The sequence below is a fragment of the Sceloporus undulatus genome, chromosome 9 (assembly GCF_019175285.1).
Source record: "Sceloporus undulatus isolate JIND9_A2432 ecotype Alabama chromosome 9, SceUnd_v1.1, whole genome shotgun sequence".
Lineage (NCBI taxonomy): Eukaryota > Metazoa > Chordata > Lepidosauria > Squamata > Phrynosomatidae > Sceloporus > Sceloporus undulatus.
Window position 1 is genome coordinate 17,980,298 of NC_056530.1, and position 19,220 is coordinate 17,999,517.

The 19,220-nt window shown below is 40.1% G+C and overlaps 1 protein-coding gene across 1 annotated transcript; it reads left to right on the plus strand.

Moving 5' to 3' along the window:
• Positions 1-2,699: 2,699 nt before the first annotated feature.
• Positions 2,700-19,051, plus strand: LOC121915507 (allergen Ani s 10-like). The gene is made up of 18 exons (XM_042439822.1): positions 2,700-2,802; positions 3,980-4,042; positions 5,299-5,322; positions 6,041-6,106; positions 6,823-6,846; positions 8,506-8,568; positions 9,743-9,766; positions 11,055-11,120; positions 11,631-11,654; positions 12,556-12,618; positions 13,489-13,512; positions 14,421-14,486; positions 15,354-15,377; positions 16,304-16,366; positions 17,515-17,538; positions 17,949-18,014; positions 18,900-18,923; positions 19,028-19,051. Exons 1-18 carry the CDS (start codon positions 2,728-2,730, stop codon positions 19,049-19,051), a joined length of 807 nt encoding a protein of 268 aa, XP_042295756.1. The 5' UTR covers positions 2,700-2,727.
• The last annotated feature ends 169 nt before the right edge of the window (positions 19,052-19,220 follow it).

The window sequence follows — 19,220 nt, forward strand, 5'->3', positions numbered from 1 at the left end:
AGCAATCATGAATTTCTATGATGGAGTGAGGGAAGGAATAGATAGCATACCCAAATGAGACAGACAACTGAAGTGTCAAAGTAGGAAGCAGAGAAGAATCAAAGACAGTAGGGAGATTTGGGTTAGGTTCAAGAAATGAAGAAGGAGAGCAATTGAGAGAGTTTTGCAAGGCTAACAATGTATTCATCGCAAGAACCTTCTTCATGCAACCGGAGAGGAGACAAGGACATCACCGAATGGTTGACACAAACAAAATAGATTACATAATAGGGAAGAAAAAATGGAGAAACTCCATTCTTGCAGCAGAAAAACAACACTAGGGGCAAACTGTGGCATAGACCGTGGACTACTAATATCCAAAATAAGAGCATTGCTGAAAGCTCATAGCAAATCAAGAACAAATCAGGAGGTATTTTAATGTGTTTTAATAGGGGTATGCCCCAGTTCTTGTGCGGAACAGGCTGGATGTCTCTGATCTGTCTGCACCAGATCCGGGGGTTGAACCATGCATCATCCAGTCTCTCTGCCAAGAATACAAAAAGAGGTTGGTTTATTTGGCCTGTGGAGAGAGGGCCTAGGACCTACAATGATCTATGGCTGTACATAGTCTTACATAAAAGTCTTCCTTTTATAGTTTTTAAGAATGATTTTGGAGCAGTATGTATGTGAGCACCTTGTCTTCAACATTTTACTCATCATACTAAAAGATAATAGTCCATTATTTATTTCCGCCCAATTTTTTTTTTTTGCTGGAGAAAGAAGTCTTTTGAGGAAAACTTTCCGCCCAATTTTTCCAGGTTCAGTTCTCTAGGTATAATCAATATGCAACTCTGCATATGGAGATTTAGGGTATAAAATCCTGATGTAGGCTCTCCACCAGTCTGTGCAAATTTCAGAAGCTTTGGTGAAAGATGAACCTTGTGATCACACTCATAAAGGAGGAAATAAATCTTATAAGCACTGCCAATTTCTTGGCAGTGTGTCTGCAACTAGCAAAACACACATTGGTCTGTCTCACCATGAATGAGACATTGTTGACTCAGAAATCACATCTCCCATCTTAGCTAGCATGGAAGACCAAATTCTGACAATCCCTTCTGTTAGTTGCATAAGCTAAAGATAGGCAATTTTCAAAATACTTGTCCTCTCAAAAGTAACAGGTGATGGACAACTTTGACCAGTTTTGATTTTACTGAATGTGAGGCACCATTCTTTACTAAGGCATCAACTACTGAACAACTTGGAGAAAGATTGTGTTTGGAGGACCAGAGAAGAGTGAAGAAGGCCTTTCCTGGTAAAGGCTGAAGCTCAGTGGTTGACCCAGCAAACCATTTGGGCATTGGTCTCAGAGAGCCATCGATTTAGTATCCACACTTTTTCATGCCTCTTTGGGAATGGGAGATATTGTTTTCTGATCTTGAAAAACTGAGTGAAGGATGGAAGGGTGCACCCCTACAGTTTCTTTCTCGCACTTTAATTTCCAGTTAATCATGTTCGCACATGCCTTATCAATGTCCAAACAAATCCCACCTTATCAGTGACTTTACTGATACCTCCCCACATCTTTTCTTACCCCTCCCACAGGACTTTATGTTCAAATCAAGTTCCTTGAACCTTCGGAGAGCCTTGTTTTAGCTTATGCAAATCAATTTTCCATCCACCTTAAGCAAATAACAAAAAAATATGAGCAAACTAGAAAGCCAGGTGGAATGATTTGAGTGACAGAGGAGCAAGCAAGCCAGCAAACAAGAAATCAGTTCAGCCATGACAAAACAAATACAGAATAAAGCAAAGAGTCACCAGTCAGAATCTGTACAGTAGGCTCTGCTGGGCATCATATAATAATGTCTTTCAAATGGCTTTTGTCTAATAACAATGGTTAAAGGCAAAATCTGATCAGGCACTCCTTTGGTGCTGCGCCACTTGGATGCAGTGCCAGAGGTGCATTATCATGGTGCACCCGTGGAAACGGGCGCATGCCAAGATGGTGGCCTGCAGGTGGTAGTAGGGCTTAGAGTGTGGGGATACCCAGCCCTCACCCCAACTACAGGCCAGCACTTTTCATCGGCCCATAAAGGGCCTCAGTTTGCAGCAATTAAAGTAAGCAAAAAAATAAAGTGGGAAGAGATGAGAGAAATAAGGTCATTTTTAAAGCAGCTGAGAAATTGGGGAAACAAGGATCAGCCGGGGCCATCCCTGCCAAATCAGGACAGATGGGGATAGCTAAGTGATCGGTAAATGCGACCCTAGGACTACATATAGTCCAAATGCTAGTTTTGTGGCTCTCAGTGTCCCATCAGATCCTCCAAATATAATTTGGATATAGAGCGTTTACACTGTAGGTCACCCTGAGATGTCATGATACAAGTAAGTAAGTAATTGATTACATTTTCCATGGGGACACCAGGAAAAGGATTGCAACAACAGCACTTTCCTTTATTAGGAAGGTGAGGATTATAATGCATTACCAGAACAGATATGTGACTGTGAAGAATACATAGGGGAAAAGAAAAGGGAAAGTAGCCAAAGAGTTAGCTATGGTACACAAAGATAGCTCAGGAAAGCTGGGAGGGTGGGACTAGGCAAAGCTGGCCTTGGGTCCTTCCAAGGTTGAGTCATCAGGCTTGGCCTTTAGAATTTGGCACTCCCCTTGATAGCAACCAGCATAAATACAGCCCTCCAGTTTGCTGTCATTCCCATTGTAACTCAAGAAAGAAAAGGAGAAAGATGAAAACGTGGGTGGTGGTCGCTTTCCTTGTTGCCTGCCTGCTCTCGCCACAGAGCACCAGAGCTGCACCTTTGGTAAGGTTGAACATGGTTTGCTGCATTATAATGCAGCCAGGAGATACGCTGCTTAAAGCTGAAACTCGATTTCACACACATTTGAAAATTGGACGAAATCTCAGAAGTCTACTTTGTAACTTACATACTTACATACTTGAGTAGCGCTGCAAAGGTTTTCAAATGTTTCTTTCCCATAGTTCAGCTTCTGCATACAATATCTTTAGGAAATTTAGGATTAAGTTGAGTAAGGATTGTGGCAACCAGCGGTGCCAACCAGCATTGCTAATAGTGAGAAATGCTCAGAGCTACAGTACAACAGTACTAATACATCAATTAGATTTAACTGTGTGTTGACTTATTACTTAACTGTGGGTCTATTCAGGCTGAAACTAACCATAAGGACTCAAGGTTAGATATATTAAGAGTGAGCTCATTCTTCGAATACAGTAATATAATGAAAATTATACTGTCTATGGACAGTTACTACCAGCTTTGCAAAAATTCAAACTGTAGCCAACATTAACACTGGCGAAGCAAGAAACAACATTTTGCTATATCTTAGGTTAGATTAGGCAAAAGAGAAAATTGATTCAATTGATTTCAGATTTGTCTCTATTCAAAATCCATGTATATATGATATATATATATACTCATTTAGAAATAATTGTGTCATTCGAGTAGAAGTGCCATACATTTTGCCATATTGGGAAAACTGTGACCAGGGGATGTGGCGCCTAACCAGGTTCTTACTGTTGACAGAAACTTCATGACAGGATCTCTTTCACTCTTATTGTGTACTTTTGCAAATGACTTGGATTGCAAAAACAGGACATTTCAAAAAGAACATTGTCCTTTGATAGCTCTCCAAACAGACACATGGTTTACTTTGGATTTAACTCTTTTTAATAGCTACACCCGTTGACTTTAAAATCCTCAATTTAAGATATATCGATCGCACGGATCTTGCTTTGTATGTCCCATCTTTTACATAGAGCTGAATTTTGATTGTACATCTGAAACCGGGAAGAAAGATATTTCTCAGCTGCCTCATTTTTCATAGTCTGAATTCTGTCCAGAATTACCTCCTAGATCTCAATTCATCAAATGCTACTCCTCTGACAAAGAGGATCCAAGGAGTTCATCTTCTTTTTACACTCTGTCAATCCACAAATATATTTTTTTCTGTTCGTTCCAGAATGGGGACACCATTAGTGTCGGTGATGGAGGCAGCCCTGTTATAGAAGGCAATGGCATTGGGGTAGGTACATAAGACTCCTTCCCAGGATTTAAGCTAATTGGCAGTGCTGCTCTACAGATTTAGCCCATGGTCTAAGCATGATGCATGTATATTGTTCTGCTGCAACATGATGGACCCCTCTCCCTGATCAAACCATAGCATTTGGCTTCCTCCTGCAGAAGACATTGGCCAGGATTCTGCACTGCACTGGAGTTCTCCCCGTACCTAAGTTGTCGCTTTGTGCTACTTCCCATCCCAGGTCATTCGATGGCCAACAGAAGATGGAAGGTGTCCAGCTGACTACAGGAAGGCAACATCCTCCTCTTGGACCTCCAGTGGACCCCTGAGAGCTCCAGAAGGATGCCTGTTCCTTCCTGAGCCAGCTTCATGAATGCAGCTAGTTGTTCCCTGGCTGCCCTTCATCGTCTTCTCATCCTCCTTGGCTACTGATTGTCCTTGGAGGAGAGGTGCCAAGCTAACAACAGGTAGGAGGCTCAGGGAAGGAATCACAGTGGATGGAGATGGTGGAATCCTCCATCCATCACAAATAAAAAGTATACATATTAGTTCAAATGTCTGTCACATCTGCACATGCCACTACTGGATATCAGCCATTGCTAGATTTCAGCATCAATATATATAGGGCTTTCCTGAGTGGATACCAATAAGAAGTAAAGGCCCTGTCCAGAAGAATTGGCTGTCTAAAACTCAACCATGAGGAGAGAAGTGTGTGTGAGAGAGAGTGTGTGACTGTATGTAAACCACAAGCAAGAGGAAGGAATATTGATACATGACTAGAATAGGCTTCCATTTTGAGAATCTATGATATGGCTAAAATTGACAAATTGACCAGATGGATGAAATAAGGATTGTGGGAGAAGTTGAGACCAAAGTAATAATAGCAGAGAACTGATGAAGAAATACTCAGTAATTGTAAAAGAAGAAATAAGTGACCATAAAAGAAATAGACGGACTAGGAACTATTTGAATAACAAGAATTGTTAGGTTGGAAGTTGATGAATGTGATTTGTGTTATGTTTGGTATGCTATTATGAAATATATCATATGGTATAGGTTATCTGTTATATGGATGTGAATGTATTTTTTTTTAATATGAGTGTTGTAAATACGAAATATAACTGAGGGGAAAAAAAGAAAATTGCTTTCTGCTTTTGTGTTTGTTATACATACTTGTGTTCAGTTTTTCACAAAGTCTGAGATGAAAAAAAATCTTGAGATTCTCAATTTATAACCCCTCTTTTTTTTTTTTATTGCAGAACAACTTTCAACCTTCTTCAGGAGTAAGTATGAATGAGCCAATATTAGCTCCTAGGACTTTCTTCAAGACAAACCTAGCCAAAGAAGAAATGTTGTGGGCTTCGCTTTTGAGCTAGATGAGTTGTTTCATCATTTTAAAGATAGCTACCTTTGGAGACTATACCCAATTCACTGACCTATGTAGAAACACACAGTCAGGATAAAAGAGGCAAATTTCTTCTAGAAACACTCAAGATATGGATGTCTTAGGACAGTGGTGGGAATTGTATAGTCTTTCACATGTTGTGGAGCAGCAACTCCCAATAGACCTAACCTCTGGAGTACTATACAATTCCTATTCCATGAGCCGGGGAATACTTTACCATCTGTAACAACTTAAAATGTCTCTGGCTGCATCTGCATTGCAGGAAATGGGCATTCTGGGAATTCCCAGAATTCTATAGCATGGAACCATGGCAGTTAAAGTGGTGTAGAACTGGATTATTTTTGTAGTGTGAATGCAGCCTCTGAGGTCTATTTTCCTTCCTCTTGATTTCCAAGCTTCAGCTTCCCAAATGCATAACGTTAATATAAAGCAAACCTTCTCCTGTAGTGTGCATTTCAAATCGAGCTGCCCAATGGAATATGAGAGAGGACCATGGTGCTTCTAGAAGAGAGAATTTTAGGCTTGTAGGCGATGCAGGGTCAACCCCTTTAGTAGACACAATGGTTCCCTGATATGTTTTTCTTACTCCTTTCCAGGAGGAACACAACAGCATCAGTATTGGTGGTGGAGGCAGTCCTGTAATAGAAGGCAATGGCATTGGGGTAAGTACTCAGAGGCGCAGTACAGACTGCCCCATATTTAGTAATACTCCACATTTATAATTATGGCACTATTGTCACAATCATAAATGCCACCCCCACCTGCCTTAACAGCCAGAGCTTCCTCAAGTGATGTATGTCTATTGAGCTGGCGCTTGGGATACAGCTAGATGATGTTCCCACACACCTTCTCACCAGCAAGTGAGGTTGTGACCATTAAAAGCAGGAGCCATCTTAAAATTTCTCATCACGTTTGCTGGTGGAAGAAGGCTGGAATCATGATCCTTTTGTATCCTGCTCACCAGCTGAACATCATTCTGTCACTCCATGAGGCTGGCTGGTGGTAAGGTAGGTTGGGAGAATAGGCTAGAGGCATTACTTAGTTGTTGTTATTGTGCCCTTTCAAGTCGTTTCCAACTTACGTCAACCTTAAGGTGAATCTATCATGGTGTTTTCTTGGCAAGAATTGTTCAGAAGAGGTTTGCCATTGCTTTCCACTGAGGCTGAGAGCATGTCACTTGCCTAAGGTCATTCAGTGGGGTTCATGACTGAGTGGGGAATCGTGCCCTGATCTCTGAATATATAACTAAGCAGGTGATAAAAGATCTTTGTGTTTGTTGTTTGCAAAACAGAAAGGTGGAATTCCTCTATTTTTTTAAAAAAACTAGCATATTTAAGTTTATTCTTCACTTTTATTTCTATTTCTTTTTAAATTGCAGAACAATTTTGCAGCTGCTCCAAATGTAAGTATCGGGAAGCATGCATTACTTTTCAGTCTTTAATTGTATCTTCAATGTTACCCCTTACTGCTGAAGTTTGGATAGATTTTTTTTAATGTCGTATTTTGTTTTATATGTACCAAATCATAAGTTATGGAGGGCCTTTTATCTGCCTTTTATGAGTTGGGGCTGATACCACAAAGGAGACCCTTCCTGGACAAATGGCAACCCTGAAGAAAATCTGTCATGGGGATTTATTGGCAAAATTTGTTCAGAGAGGGATTGCCTTTGCCATCCTCTGAAACTGACAGAGTGTGACTTGCCCAAGGTTTCCGTGAGTGAGTAGGGATTTGAACCCTGCTCTCCAGAGTCATAGTCCAGTGCTCAAACCGTTACACCACACTACACTGGATCTCTCAACATAGCTTTTTAACAGCTCTTATTTGTGCTCTGGTAAGTACTTGTTTGATATATATGTGGGACACAGTTACATGGGGCTACCATTGAAAACTCTGGAAACCTTGGTGACTTCAAAGCAATTTCAGAGCAAGGCATCTAGACCAAGAATGTAAACCTCTACTTATCTCATTCCCATACACAACAATGAAGCTTTTCCTTCCCATTAGACAATGGGTGCCATTAAGCATGCACATACACACACACATACGCAAACACACATATGCACACACTGATGTTTTACAAAGTTGTTATTTTGTGAAAATGCTGGGATTTCTGCAAAATGCAGGGGTTTGGCTGTTGTTTTTTAATGCTGTTATGATGGGTTGGAAAGGCTCAGAAACAAGCTCTGCATCTCTTTCAGTGTCTTCTTCACTCCAAACTCTTCCCAAATGTTGACTGAGACCCAACAAATGCTATACATATCCTTTGATGCAATATGAGTTTCCAGCTCCGTTTTAAGGAGTTCATCCTCCTCCCATGTTATTAGTCGACCTCTGCCCCTCCAATGTTGTTGGAGCACAACTTGCATAAGCACTTGGCTGTATAGTTCAGTAACATCACACATTCCCTAGCATTAATCCAAGAAGATACTAGTTCCACTCCTTTCTGGAAATAGCATTTGCATTCATGAAAAAAATAGCTGACATCCTGCATCAGAGGCTACAAAGCGTATGTTTCCAATGGTGGACCTATATCACTGGCCTGATACACATCCATGTCCAAGCTGATCCACTGAGCAATGGGAACTTCTGTTGAACAACAGAAAATGCTGTGTATTGGGATATGTTGCTCAGTGGCATACATTGTACATCAGGACTGTTTGCTTAATAGCCATGCAGCTGGCTCCACTTGTGCAAAGGCCCTGGTGGCATTGCTACATCTCCGCTCCCCTTTCTCATGAGAATATGAAAGTTGCACAATTATACAATTCAACTTTTATGATTGTAGACAATTTACCATGATGCAACTTCCCAACAGGACACTGGCGATTATATGCGGAAGAAAAAAATAGCAGAATTTGTCACATCTTCCCATTCTGTTGAACAATACTCAGTTCAGGCTACCTTGGAGGGTGAAAAATAGTAGCTATCCTGCCAAACTAGGGATGAGAGGGATTTTTGTTGTTGCTGTTGTTCTGTATTTTGCCACAAATCCACACTTCCCAGGTTACTATGCAGACTGGATTTCATTTCTAATTTTTAATGTGATTATGTCCTGTTTCAGAATGGTGACACCATTAGTATTGGTGATGGAGGCAACCCTGTTATATCAGGCAATGGCATCGGGGTATGTATCCAGACTCCCTGGATATTGTAATATTGAGCTGATCAATATTTCAGTTTTCTTTTATTGTATGCAATGGTGTCTTTAAATCTGTTGGAAAAGATCTTGGTAAATTCAGTTTCTCTCTTTCTCTTTAAAATGTTATACTACAGGGGCCATATGCATAGTGCATGGGGATATATGCACAGTGAGCATATACCACTCAATGAGGAGAGGGATCCATACCTTTAATGGGTGTATAGAAAAGGATATTTCAGCAGGCATTGCTTCTCAGGTACCAAGTATGGTTGATCTTCTGTATCCACTAATATTTTTATCCATGGATTCAACCATCCATGGCTTGAGAACACTCAAAAAATAATACAAGTTCCAAAAACAAATCTTGTTTTTGTCATTTTATAAAAAGGACACCATTTCATTATACCATTGTGTCTAATGGGACTTGAGCATCCACGGATTTTGGTATCCAGGGGGGTTCCTGGACCCAAACCCAAGTGGATACCAAGGGCCCACTGTAACACCTGCTGAAATTTCCTCATCTGCACAGCCTTTCAAGGAACAGGAGCCCTCAATCCTACAACAGGACTTTAGTAACTGAAGTACCAAAGCAGAGAGAGGAGTGTGGCAAACATACATGAAAGTAAATGGTGTATATGGCCCTCCATGTCCATGGATTCTGCATCCATGGATTTAACCATCCATGACTTGCAAATATTCATTACAATATTCCAAAATGTAACCCTTGATCTTGCTATTTTATATAAGGGACACACTTTTATTATGCCATTTTATATAAAGGGACTTGAGCATCAACCAATTTTGGCATCCATGGAGGGTTCTGGAACCAAACCCCAGAGGATACACTTGCCTTTATCAGTAGTGAACACCAGAGAGTGTATAGATAAATTACTTGGAGATAGTTGAAAGAAGATTTGAAGTGAGAGAAATAAAATCGACACTGAGAAGGAATTCAGAGAGGTAATTTCAGGCCTGAGGGACAGAAGAAGAGATCCGACAGAGTTAATTTGTTATCAAGGGAAGATAACATTTGCTGTGAGGGAATTGAATTTTGTCCTTTGGGGCTTAATAACAAACAGGAACTTGTGTTTTCATCTAATAAAATCTTATCTATTCGAGGACGTTCATACTTTCTAACCCTCCCTCTTTTAAATTTCAGAACAATTTTAAACCTGCTTCAGGGGTAAGTATCAGTATTAAGAAGTCTGCATAGTCCACTGAGCCTAGCAATGCCTGAAGAAACAAGGTGATTCAAAAAGAATGGTGCAAAACCAAATAAGAAGTGCTTTACTTCTGCACCATTCTTTTTGAACCACCTGGCATTTAATATCATTACCACCAGCGTCTGGAGTTCTAATTCCGTTTTGTCTGTTGCGTTTCAACAACTTCATGACTCACTTTGTAGAACAATGGTCAGGACAGGGTCAACACTAGCAGAAGGAAATGCATCTGCGGCATCCCTTTTCACTTTGAGAAGTGGTCAGTAGTCCTGGGCAGAGATGTTTCTTTGAGAAAATGTCTAAGATTCATTTTCTTCTTCTCATTCCAACAAACAAAACAAGGATGTTTTGCACATTTCCCCCCAAATCTCCTTAAGCTTGAGGAATTGGTAGCTGGCAGCTGTCCTACTACTGAGGTAGTGACTCCACTCTGGTTTTTAGTCCAGACTTTAATGGCACAGCTCAAGATATTGAACCTATATTAGGGGCTGTGGTTTAATCCTTTGGGTAGCTCTTTTAAAGACTAGACTAAAAACCAGATCTAATTAATGTCAAAGACAGGATTGAGCATACCATCATATTTCTGATTTCTATGTATGGATATGGATATGGGACAGTGAAGAAAGCTGATAGGAAGAAAATCAATTCACTTGAAATGTGATGCTGGAGGAGAGTTCTATGGATATCATAGATTGCCAAAAAGAACAATAAGATGGATCAGAAAGTAAATCTACTCTCCCTAAAAGCCAAAATGGGCAAAGGGGGCTATTGTAGTTTGGCCATATCATAAGACAAGAGGACTCATTGGGAATCAATGGGAAAAAGAAGAAGACTGCATCGCCAGGGAGCGACTCAATCTAGGAAGCCACAGTTCAAGACTTGCAGGACTGGAGCAGGACTGTAGATGACAAGGTGTCTTAGTATTCTCTTATTCACAGAGTTGCCATAAATTGAAGCCAGGTTGGATTACTCACACCAGGAACATAAAATTAATTAATTAATTAATTAATTGCAATTAAAAATAAAAGTAATTGAAGTAATGAAACTGTACTTGAGCAGACAGTTATTTGACTCCTGCGTCAGGAGGACGTTTTGTCCACTGCTAAGCTGCCAGGCAGGGCTGAAGAATAATTTTATTTGGGGTGCGTTTTGAAGCAAAATGGCCTGCTATGCATTTCTCAGACCAAAGTATGGATCGGGATGCATTTATTTTCATAGATGAGACATTTAGTTCTTTCTCTTCCTTTCTAGAATGATGACAACACCATTAGTATCGGTGGTGGAGGCAGCCCAACTATAGAAGGCAATGGCATTGGGGTAAGTACTCAGAATCCTTTTGCATTGTGGGCTCATTGGCATTGCTCTTTCACTAAATCACTATTTTGTGCAAAAAGAAATATCAAATTTATTTCTGTTCAGAATAATTTTATTAAGCAATTTGGGATGTTTGAATATCAGGCAAAAAAATTGCAAAATCCTCACAAGCTGGAAAATTAATCTTCCTTCCGTCCCTATCCCACACATAGGCAAATCCCATTGATTCAGACTGTCTGTTCTAGTTGGAACTAACAACAGGTTTTACGTTCATATTTCTCAAGAATAATTAAAATACTTTATTTTTGATACGTGAGTTAAAAATAACATTCCTGAATGCTCCAAGCCCCTGGATGGGACACAAAACTCCCCTTGCCATCACCTCACAACAGTGTGAGACAGAGCATACGCTAGGACTTGAGACATGCACTAGTCTTCCATTGAGAAAAGATTATTTATTGAAAGACATTTCTAATGCCGATCTCCCCCTTTATTGTTTTTATTAAATTACAGAACAATTTTGCAGCTGCTCCAAACGTAAGTATAACAAGACTACATGATGCATTAAGTCTAGCATTGTCTTAACATATTCTGAATCACTAATCATTACTTGGGTGCAAACAGCCTTCTTTCATCTTCTTCCTCTTCCCCTTGTTTTCAGGATGTTGAAACAGGGGTCTAATCCAATTTTTACTTTCAAACTAACATGGGAACTCAGCACTGCAACTCCCAGCAACCCTAGCCAGCCTAGCTTGGGAACTGCAGTCCAACAACATCCGACCATAAAATGTCCATATGTTTAGAAAAATAAAGAATCCACCACATGTTTCTCATTGCAAGTCTCCACTGGTTCTTCTATGTACAGCATGGGTTTTGCCAGCTGCCTTTGGGGCAGAGTAGGAATTCCTGGCTATGCCCTGATTGACAGCGGCTACAACTTTTTTGCCTTTTCAATGTTATATTTTCATTTGGTATATTTGCCTATTTGGCAGTTTCTAGCCATAACTGGTGGATTGTGAACATTCAGGTTGGTGATAAGCAACTCTGGTGAACCTCTTGAGGCAATTCCTGATGAAGAAAAGCAATCCCCATATCTCTTGTTGCTGACTGATTCAAGGGGGAAATTGGGTGGTTTGTCCTAAGTGGTATCCTTCTATAGAAATGCTAGCCAACATTGCTTTGGGAACTCATTTGTGCCCCTCCACTCCCCTTTTATGGGGAATGGGTGATGATGACCTATGATGACTTGTTAGTCTCAGTTCCAGATTGTGGCACCAATTCTGTTGTTTAATGTCCTCTTTTGGGGGGGGGGGCAGGTAAATAATTTGAGCTGTTTTTAAGGGCACTGACATAGTTCACTCTGCTCCAGAATAACATGGAGATCAGAATGCCATTGTCTTAGCCATGACATTTATTGACTCATTCTGCTTCCTTCCAGAGTGGAGACACTATTAGTATTGGTGGCGGGGGCAGCCCAGTTGTAGAAGGCAATGGCATTGGGGTAAGTACCTAGAATACCTTTCTGTTTTGAAGGGATTCCTGTTTCTCTAACCTTTCCTGAGTATACAATTACAGTGCAAGTTTTTTTTTAAATTACAGCAAGATTTTAAATAGATTCTCCTTCATTCTCCTCAAGATAAAGAAGGAAAGTCCCTTGATGGTCATAGGCACCTGAATGTGGCCAATTGGATAGTGAACAACTTTGAGCGGGGTAGACATGTATCTTGTGCCTTTTTGTTACCATTGCAGGGCTTGTGAAACCATTGTGTAAGGATGTACTGGATACCTCCTGTGCAACATTCCTCAAAGTATGAACACTGGAATAACTCCCAGTTACTATTACTATGAGGTGTCTGTGTGTAAATGTGTATGTTGTGCATATGGGAAAGAGGAAAGTAGAGGTAGTACAGCAATAGCAAGTACATTTCTATACCACTAATCAGTGCACTTAAGCACTCCCTAAGCAGTTTACAATGTGTAAATGAATTGCCCCCAACAAGCTGGGTACTCATTTTAGCGACCTATGGAAGGATGCCAGGCTGAGTCGACCCTGAGCCCTGGCTGGAATTGAACTCACAACCTTCTGGTTTGTGACTGAGTGGCTGCAGGACAGACATTTAACCACTGCACCACCAACGTTGTTCAGGGGTTTCCTTTCAGGGATCAGAAGACATTAATTTAGTCACATATGAGTACTACAGAAGCAAGTCGTCTTGCTGTTAGAAGGGGGATTCTCTTCTTTAAGTTTAAAGAACATAAATAACATTTATGTTCTTTAAAGAACATAACAGGACAACATGTACTCCACTCATAAAATGTTATTTATCCAATGATATTCTTAACTCTGCCCTCTCTTTCTTTTAAATTACAGAACAATTTTAAACCATCCTCAGGAGTAAGTATCAGCAAGCATGCTTGAGCCATAAATCCTAGCATCCTCTTAAACTATTCAACAAAGCCTGTTTGGTTTTGATTGCTTTCCAAATAAGTAATTTCCCAAGATGTTATTCAGAATGAGGCACCATTAGCAGAAGAGAAGACATATTTTGGATTGGCAAGGTGGACAAATGTCCAGATCAGCTGAAATTTCTCAGAAGACCATTTCTTCAGAAAATATGTTTAGGATATTTTCTTTTTGAACACCAACAATGAGGCAAGTGGTAGAATATCCCTCTCCGTAGCTGGAATTCTATATGACTCAGTGTAGCACAGTACTTTGACACTACATCCATTCCATGCCTGGTGGAAAACAGGATTGGAGAAACATCTGGCTATATTCTAGTAGTCAAATGATAAATGATCACATCATCCACTGAAAAGACCACAGCACCCCAGCAGACTCCAGTGAGGTTATGGGGACATGGTCAGATACTTCTCCAATATTCCCCTACTCTTTACCAGGCTGGGACTGTAGTGGTTCTAGAGTAAGTCAGGGGTAGGCGATAGTCATTGTAAAGCTGTGGTTCCCAACTTTGGTGCTTCAGATGTTTTGGACTTCAGCTCCCAGAATTCCTGACTGTTGACCAAGCTAACTGTGGCTTCTGGGAGGTGAAGTCCAAAACACTTGGAGGAGCAGAGATACAAATGTATAGTGTTGACTTACACCTGTGTATTGGCTGCCTTTTGAAGGACACCCTTTATTCAAACAGTGTCACAATATGATGTTTTGGGCCAAGATATTCTGGAGAAAATTAAATGTGGGGTCTAGATGCCAATTGGAATAGTGAGAAAGATTTGCTCTGCCTTTTGTTAATATACATATTTGATACTACTAAACTAAGGTGTCTTTCTGCTCTTTTCCAGGATGACGACAACGTCATTAGTGTTGGTGGTGGAGGTAGCCCTACTATAGAAGGCAATGGCATTGGGGTAAGTTCAGTATTATGATATGGGAGAGGTATAAGACCTCTCCCATTACGTATTATGTTGACATCCATATCAAAAGCACAAGGAGAGGTTCCCGAGACAGCCCTTGGCATCAGTATGGGGTGAAAGTCCTTTGTGAAGATATGTGTCTAGCTATCAGACCATTACCAAGGCATTACATATAAAACAGCTCTGTTTCCTAACACGGCAAAAGAAGTATTCACGCTCTATCTCTGAATGCTATAGTTGTAGAGCCTAGTTTAGGGGATATGCTGCGCTTATTGGGGGGGGGTATTACTGTAAAATATGTTAGGTAACAGAGGCTTAACCATTCCTGTCCCTTCCAAATCAAGACAGTTGGAGGTATAAACTAAGGCTGGGGAAAGTATGGTATATGGGCTGCCCAACTCCATTTTTATCCCCTCGATTTCCTGGGCTTCCACAGCCCTTGCTTTCCTTCCTCTGAGCTTTTGGTTGAAAACATCCATAAAATATCAGTTGATGCACCTGGAAGCCTCTAGGAGTAGCAAATTAACGTGAATTGTTTACCAATGCCTCCAAAATCTTCCACCATGACCACCACCCCTTGCAAATCCCAGGAAAGGCAATCAGAAGACACTTTTGTTCACATTTGGTGCCCGAAGGAGGCAGCATGGTCTGCTGCAAGTATGGAAGCCCTGCCCTTGTTGTAAATCTAAGGGTTACTAATGGGAAAATGTATGGTCATTTGAGAGAGCAGAGACCTTTGTTTTGCCATGAATGGGATCTGTATGGACCAAACGCTTTTGGTATGAGGGATCTGAGTACTGAAAATGTGTACCTTAAGGTCATTTCCAACTCCTCTCCTTTCCCTCCTTTTTTGATTTGCAGAACAATTTTGCAGTTGCTGGAGAAGTAAGTATCACAAACCATGCATAATCTATCATGCTTAGCACTGTGATGATATAGTGACGATTAATACTCCCTACTTAGATTCAAATAGACATGAGAATCGCAAATACCCAACAGGTTGTTCACGATGGGACCAACATTAGCAAGACAGGAATCATATTGGACATCCTGTTTGGATTGAAAGATGGTCTAGAGTGGTTTTCAGACTTGACAGGACTTAAGATACAAAAAGCTCTGTTTAAAAAAAGAAACTCGGTCCTGCTTTGGTAGAAACTAAAAGCCAAGTGCCCCCCTGAACTGCGAGGACATTTAGATGCTTACCGGTTCTCCACTATTATATTTATCGTTTACGGTAAATTTTAAGCACTTTTTAATAATTCAATAGTATTGTCTCAAGTAAACACAAGCAAAACTATAACTCCATCCCTATTGGGAAATTGTTCTAAAGTGGCCGAGGATGAATTTTATTGCCTCTGTAATTGTATAATACATGGAACACAGTAAAAATTGCAATACTAATAACTTGGTGGTGGTGTTTTTACTGTTTTGCGTGAAATACCCACCTGGATCTACTGCTTCTCACTAGTGATAGTGTATAAATTTAGGTTAATAATAATAATAGTAATAATAATAATAATAATAATCGTGATATACAAGCTATTGGGTGATAATCATTAGTGGAATTGCAATGACATTTGTCCCAAAACTTAAGCCACTTTACTACATTTCCGCCATAAGGACAGCCACTCTCTCCATAGGGCACTAAAATCAATCTTGCTCGCCATTTTGTGTTATGGGGGATATAAAAAGGGGGCTAGAGTGCTAGTTAGAAATGGGCCTGTATTTTTAAGCAAATCGAACTCATGCATTCTGGCTGAATAGTCTGATGGAAATACAATTATAGTTAACAGGGTTTTAATTCTTTCCAGAATGGAGACACCATTAGCATTGGCGATGGCGGTAACCCTGAAATAACAGGCAATGGTATCGGAGTAAGTATTAAGAACGTCTTTGTTTCTTCAGCTGAATAGTTAATAAGAGGAGGACAGACTAGAATATATGGTTAAGGGGTAGTTAGACAAAAAAGAGAAGTTGTTTTATCTACTTATTTAGGAGAGTGGCTTAAGTTTTATAGTATAGACTACATGGGTTGATGCTTTTGTTTTTGTTTGTGCTTATGTTTAGTCCAAATTTATGTATGTATCTATTTTGAAATCTATTAATAAAAATGGTTAAGGCAAAATAATAATAATAATAATCCAGCAACTAGAAAAAATAGGGGTTGTTTTTTTTAAAGAAGAGTTTTTAGAGGATCTTCTTTTCTTTTAGATGTGACGACCACATTAAGCCAGTTGGCAGTGCTTTAACAGCCATGGAAACCTGGGATTTGTAGTTTCTTGTGGCCCCAGAGCTCTCTATAACTACAAATCCCAGAATTCTACAGCGTGGAGCCATGGCAGTTAAAGTAGTGCCAAACTTCATTAATTCTCCAGTGCAGATGCAGCCTTAGCTGTATCAATTTGGACAGTTGCTTACCGCTATTGGATGCCTTAAAATTCAGCACCAGAGAGGGATAATGAGAAGAATAGGACAGAGCAAATGTCAAAAGTATGCATTCAGTTTAACTATATGACAGGAGTTCAGGTTTTTCAGTAGATTATGCCACAGGGTTATGGAAAATATGCTTTTGGAGGAATTAGTTCCTGGCATAATGGCAGAAGAGGAGAAAGGATAGATCATTTCAGGGAGCTGGATACTTTTGTTTTGTAGTCATAAATGCAATGGCAAGGGCACAATATGGCCAGGTTCCTTTTGGTGTACTACTCTGAAGTAACTTTGCCAATTACCAGGTGTAGTAGCTACGAAGGAAATAAAACACTGGGGAAATAGGATGCTTGGAGGTGGCAACATTTTCCCATCCTTCCACTCCACTGCTTCATGTGATCCTGAGAAAAATGCAACTGATAATATAGTGCACCCAAAGGATTCTGGTTTATGTTACCTCTTGTGGATTTGATTCTCGTTTTTACTTTATTTAAAACAAAGAGATAGGGAAAATGTGCACTTTCCCGAAAAAGTCTTACATGTTTCCGGACAATTTTAATTCCTTCTCTCTCTTTTCTCCCCTTTTAAATTGCAGAACAATTTCCAGCCTGCCTCAGGAGTAAGTATCAGCAATCATTCATGATTCTGGGCCCAGTTTCATCTTAATATATTCATTCGCTCCAATAGATAGCTTCAATATATTGTGATTCTATTCTGAAAGAAAACAATCTAACTCAGAATGCCATTCCCTGACCTATGCACAAATTTAACTCAAGTATATTCCACCTTTGGGGGCGCATTCGCACTCAGGAGTTCCACGGAAGGGGGGAACTTGAACCAGGGAGTTGTGGAGGGTGCAAAATAATAGTAATGAGTTTAAAAGGTTGCCAAGCAGTCAACCAAGGATTGAAGGAGAATTCTGTTTGGCATTCATTTTTAGGCAAACTGGATTCTTACTTCTGGAAGGAGTAGATGAAGTGAGATGCATTTATTAGGGTTATAACCTTTAGCTCTTTCTGTGTTTTCCAGAATAATGACAACACCATTAGTGTCGGTGACGGGGGCAGCCCTGTTATCGGTGGCAATGGCATTGGCGTAAGTACCCAAGATCCTTTTGTGTTATGGGATGAAAATCTTCACAATTCAGAACTTAATCTCTGCAAAATGTGTATCTTTTTTGCACAGAAAACAGTATTTTGATTCAGAAAATAGTATTTCTATGCAGGCAAAATCAATGAAGAATTGCATCCCTATTAAGGCATCCCTTGTAAGAAAGAAGGTCCGCTCCTAGGGGATGTTGGTATTCATCATTCAGGAAGGGCAAAGGCAAATATAAACAGCAAAATACATCACTTAGCTAGAATGAGCATTCATTTCACTATACAGTAAATACATTTTAGTAGACTTGCTATAGGGTTTGTGAAACAGAAGACATTGGGGAGAGGTTTGAAGGGGGAAATAATGAAAAGGGTGCATTACAAAGGGGTGTGTGTGTGTGTGTGTGTGTGTGTGTGAGTGTACATGCCTTTATGGCAATCGATTTATGACAATCCTATGAATTTCATAGGTTGGGGTTTTTTTAAGGCAAAGAATACTCAGAGGTGGTTTTGCCAGTTCCTTCCTCTGAAATATAGCCTATCCATTAGTAGTCTCCCATCCAAGTACTAACCGGGGTTTGGCCCTATATAGCTTCCAAGATCAGGCAGGATTTGGTGCCTTTAGGGTATTTAGACATTCAGACCTAAATGTAGCAAGGAGAAAGGTAGAGTCTGGGCATGCAGGAGACTTAAACCAGAGAAATTCATAGGCACATTGGCTATAGGAAATGCAGTTCTATCTATCTATCTATCTATCTATCTATCTATCTATCTATCTATCTGCTAATGTTTAAAGACAGGAAGATGTGCGCTCTGCTAATAACATGTTCATGTGAGTGAGAGAGAAAACATTTAAACTCTTATTGTCTCTTTCTAATTGCAGAACAACTTTGCGGTTGCGCCAGAGGTAAGTATCAAATATTAAGGGTTGCCTTAATATTCAGTATCTCTCAATGTTCTACTTGGGTAAAATAGCCCTTAAAAACATTACGACTCCCCAACTTGTTGTAGAGCACAGGACTAGTATTAGCATGATGGAAAACATCTTTTTTTTTGCCTCCCTTCTTTGGAAAAGTTTTTAAACAAATTATTTTGGAGAGACCAGAGCTGAAATGTCTCGAAAGAAATGTTTCAGTGCTCACACTTCCCTGCACACTTCAGGGCAGTTTGCATACCCACCATATTCTCTATCTTTTGGGGATGG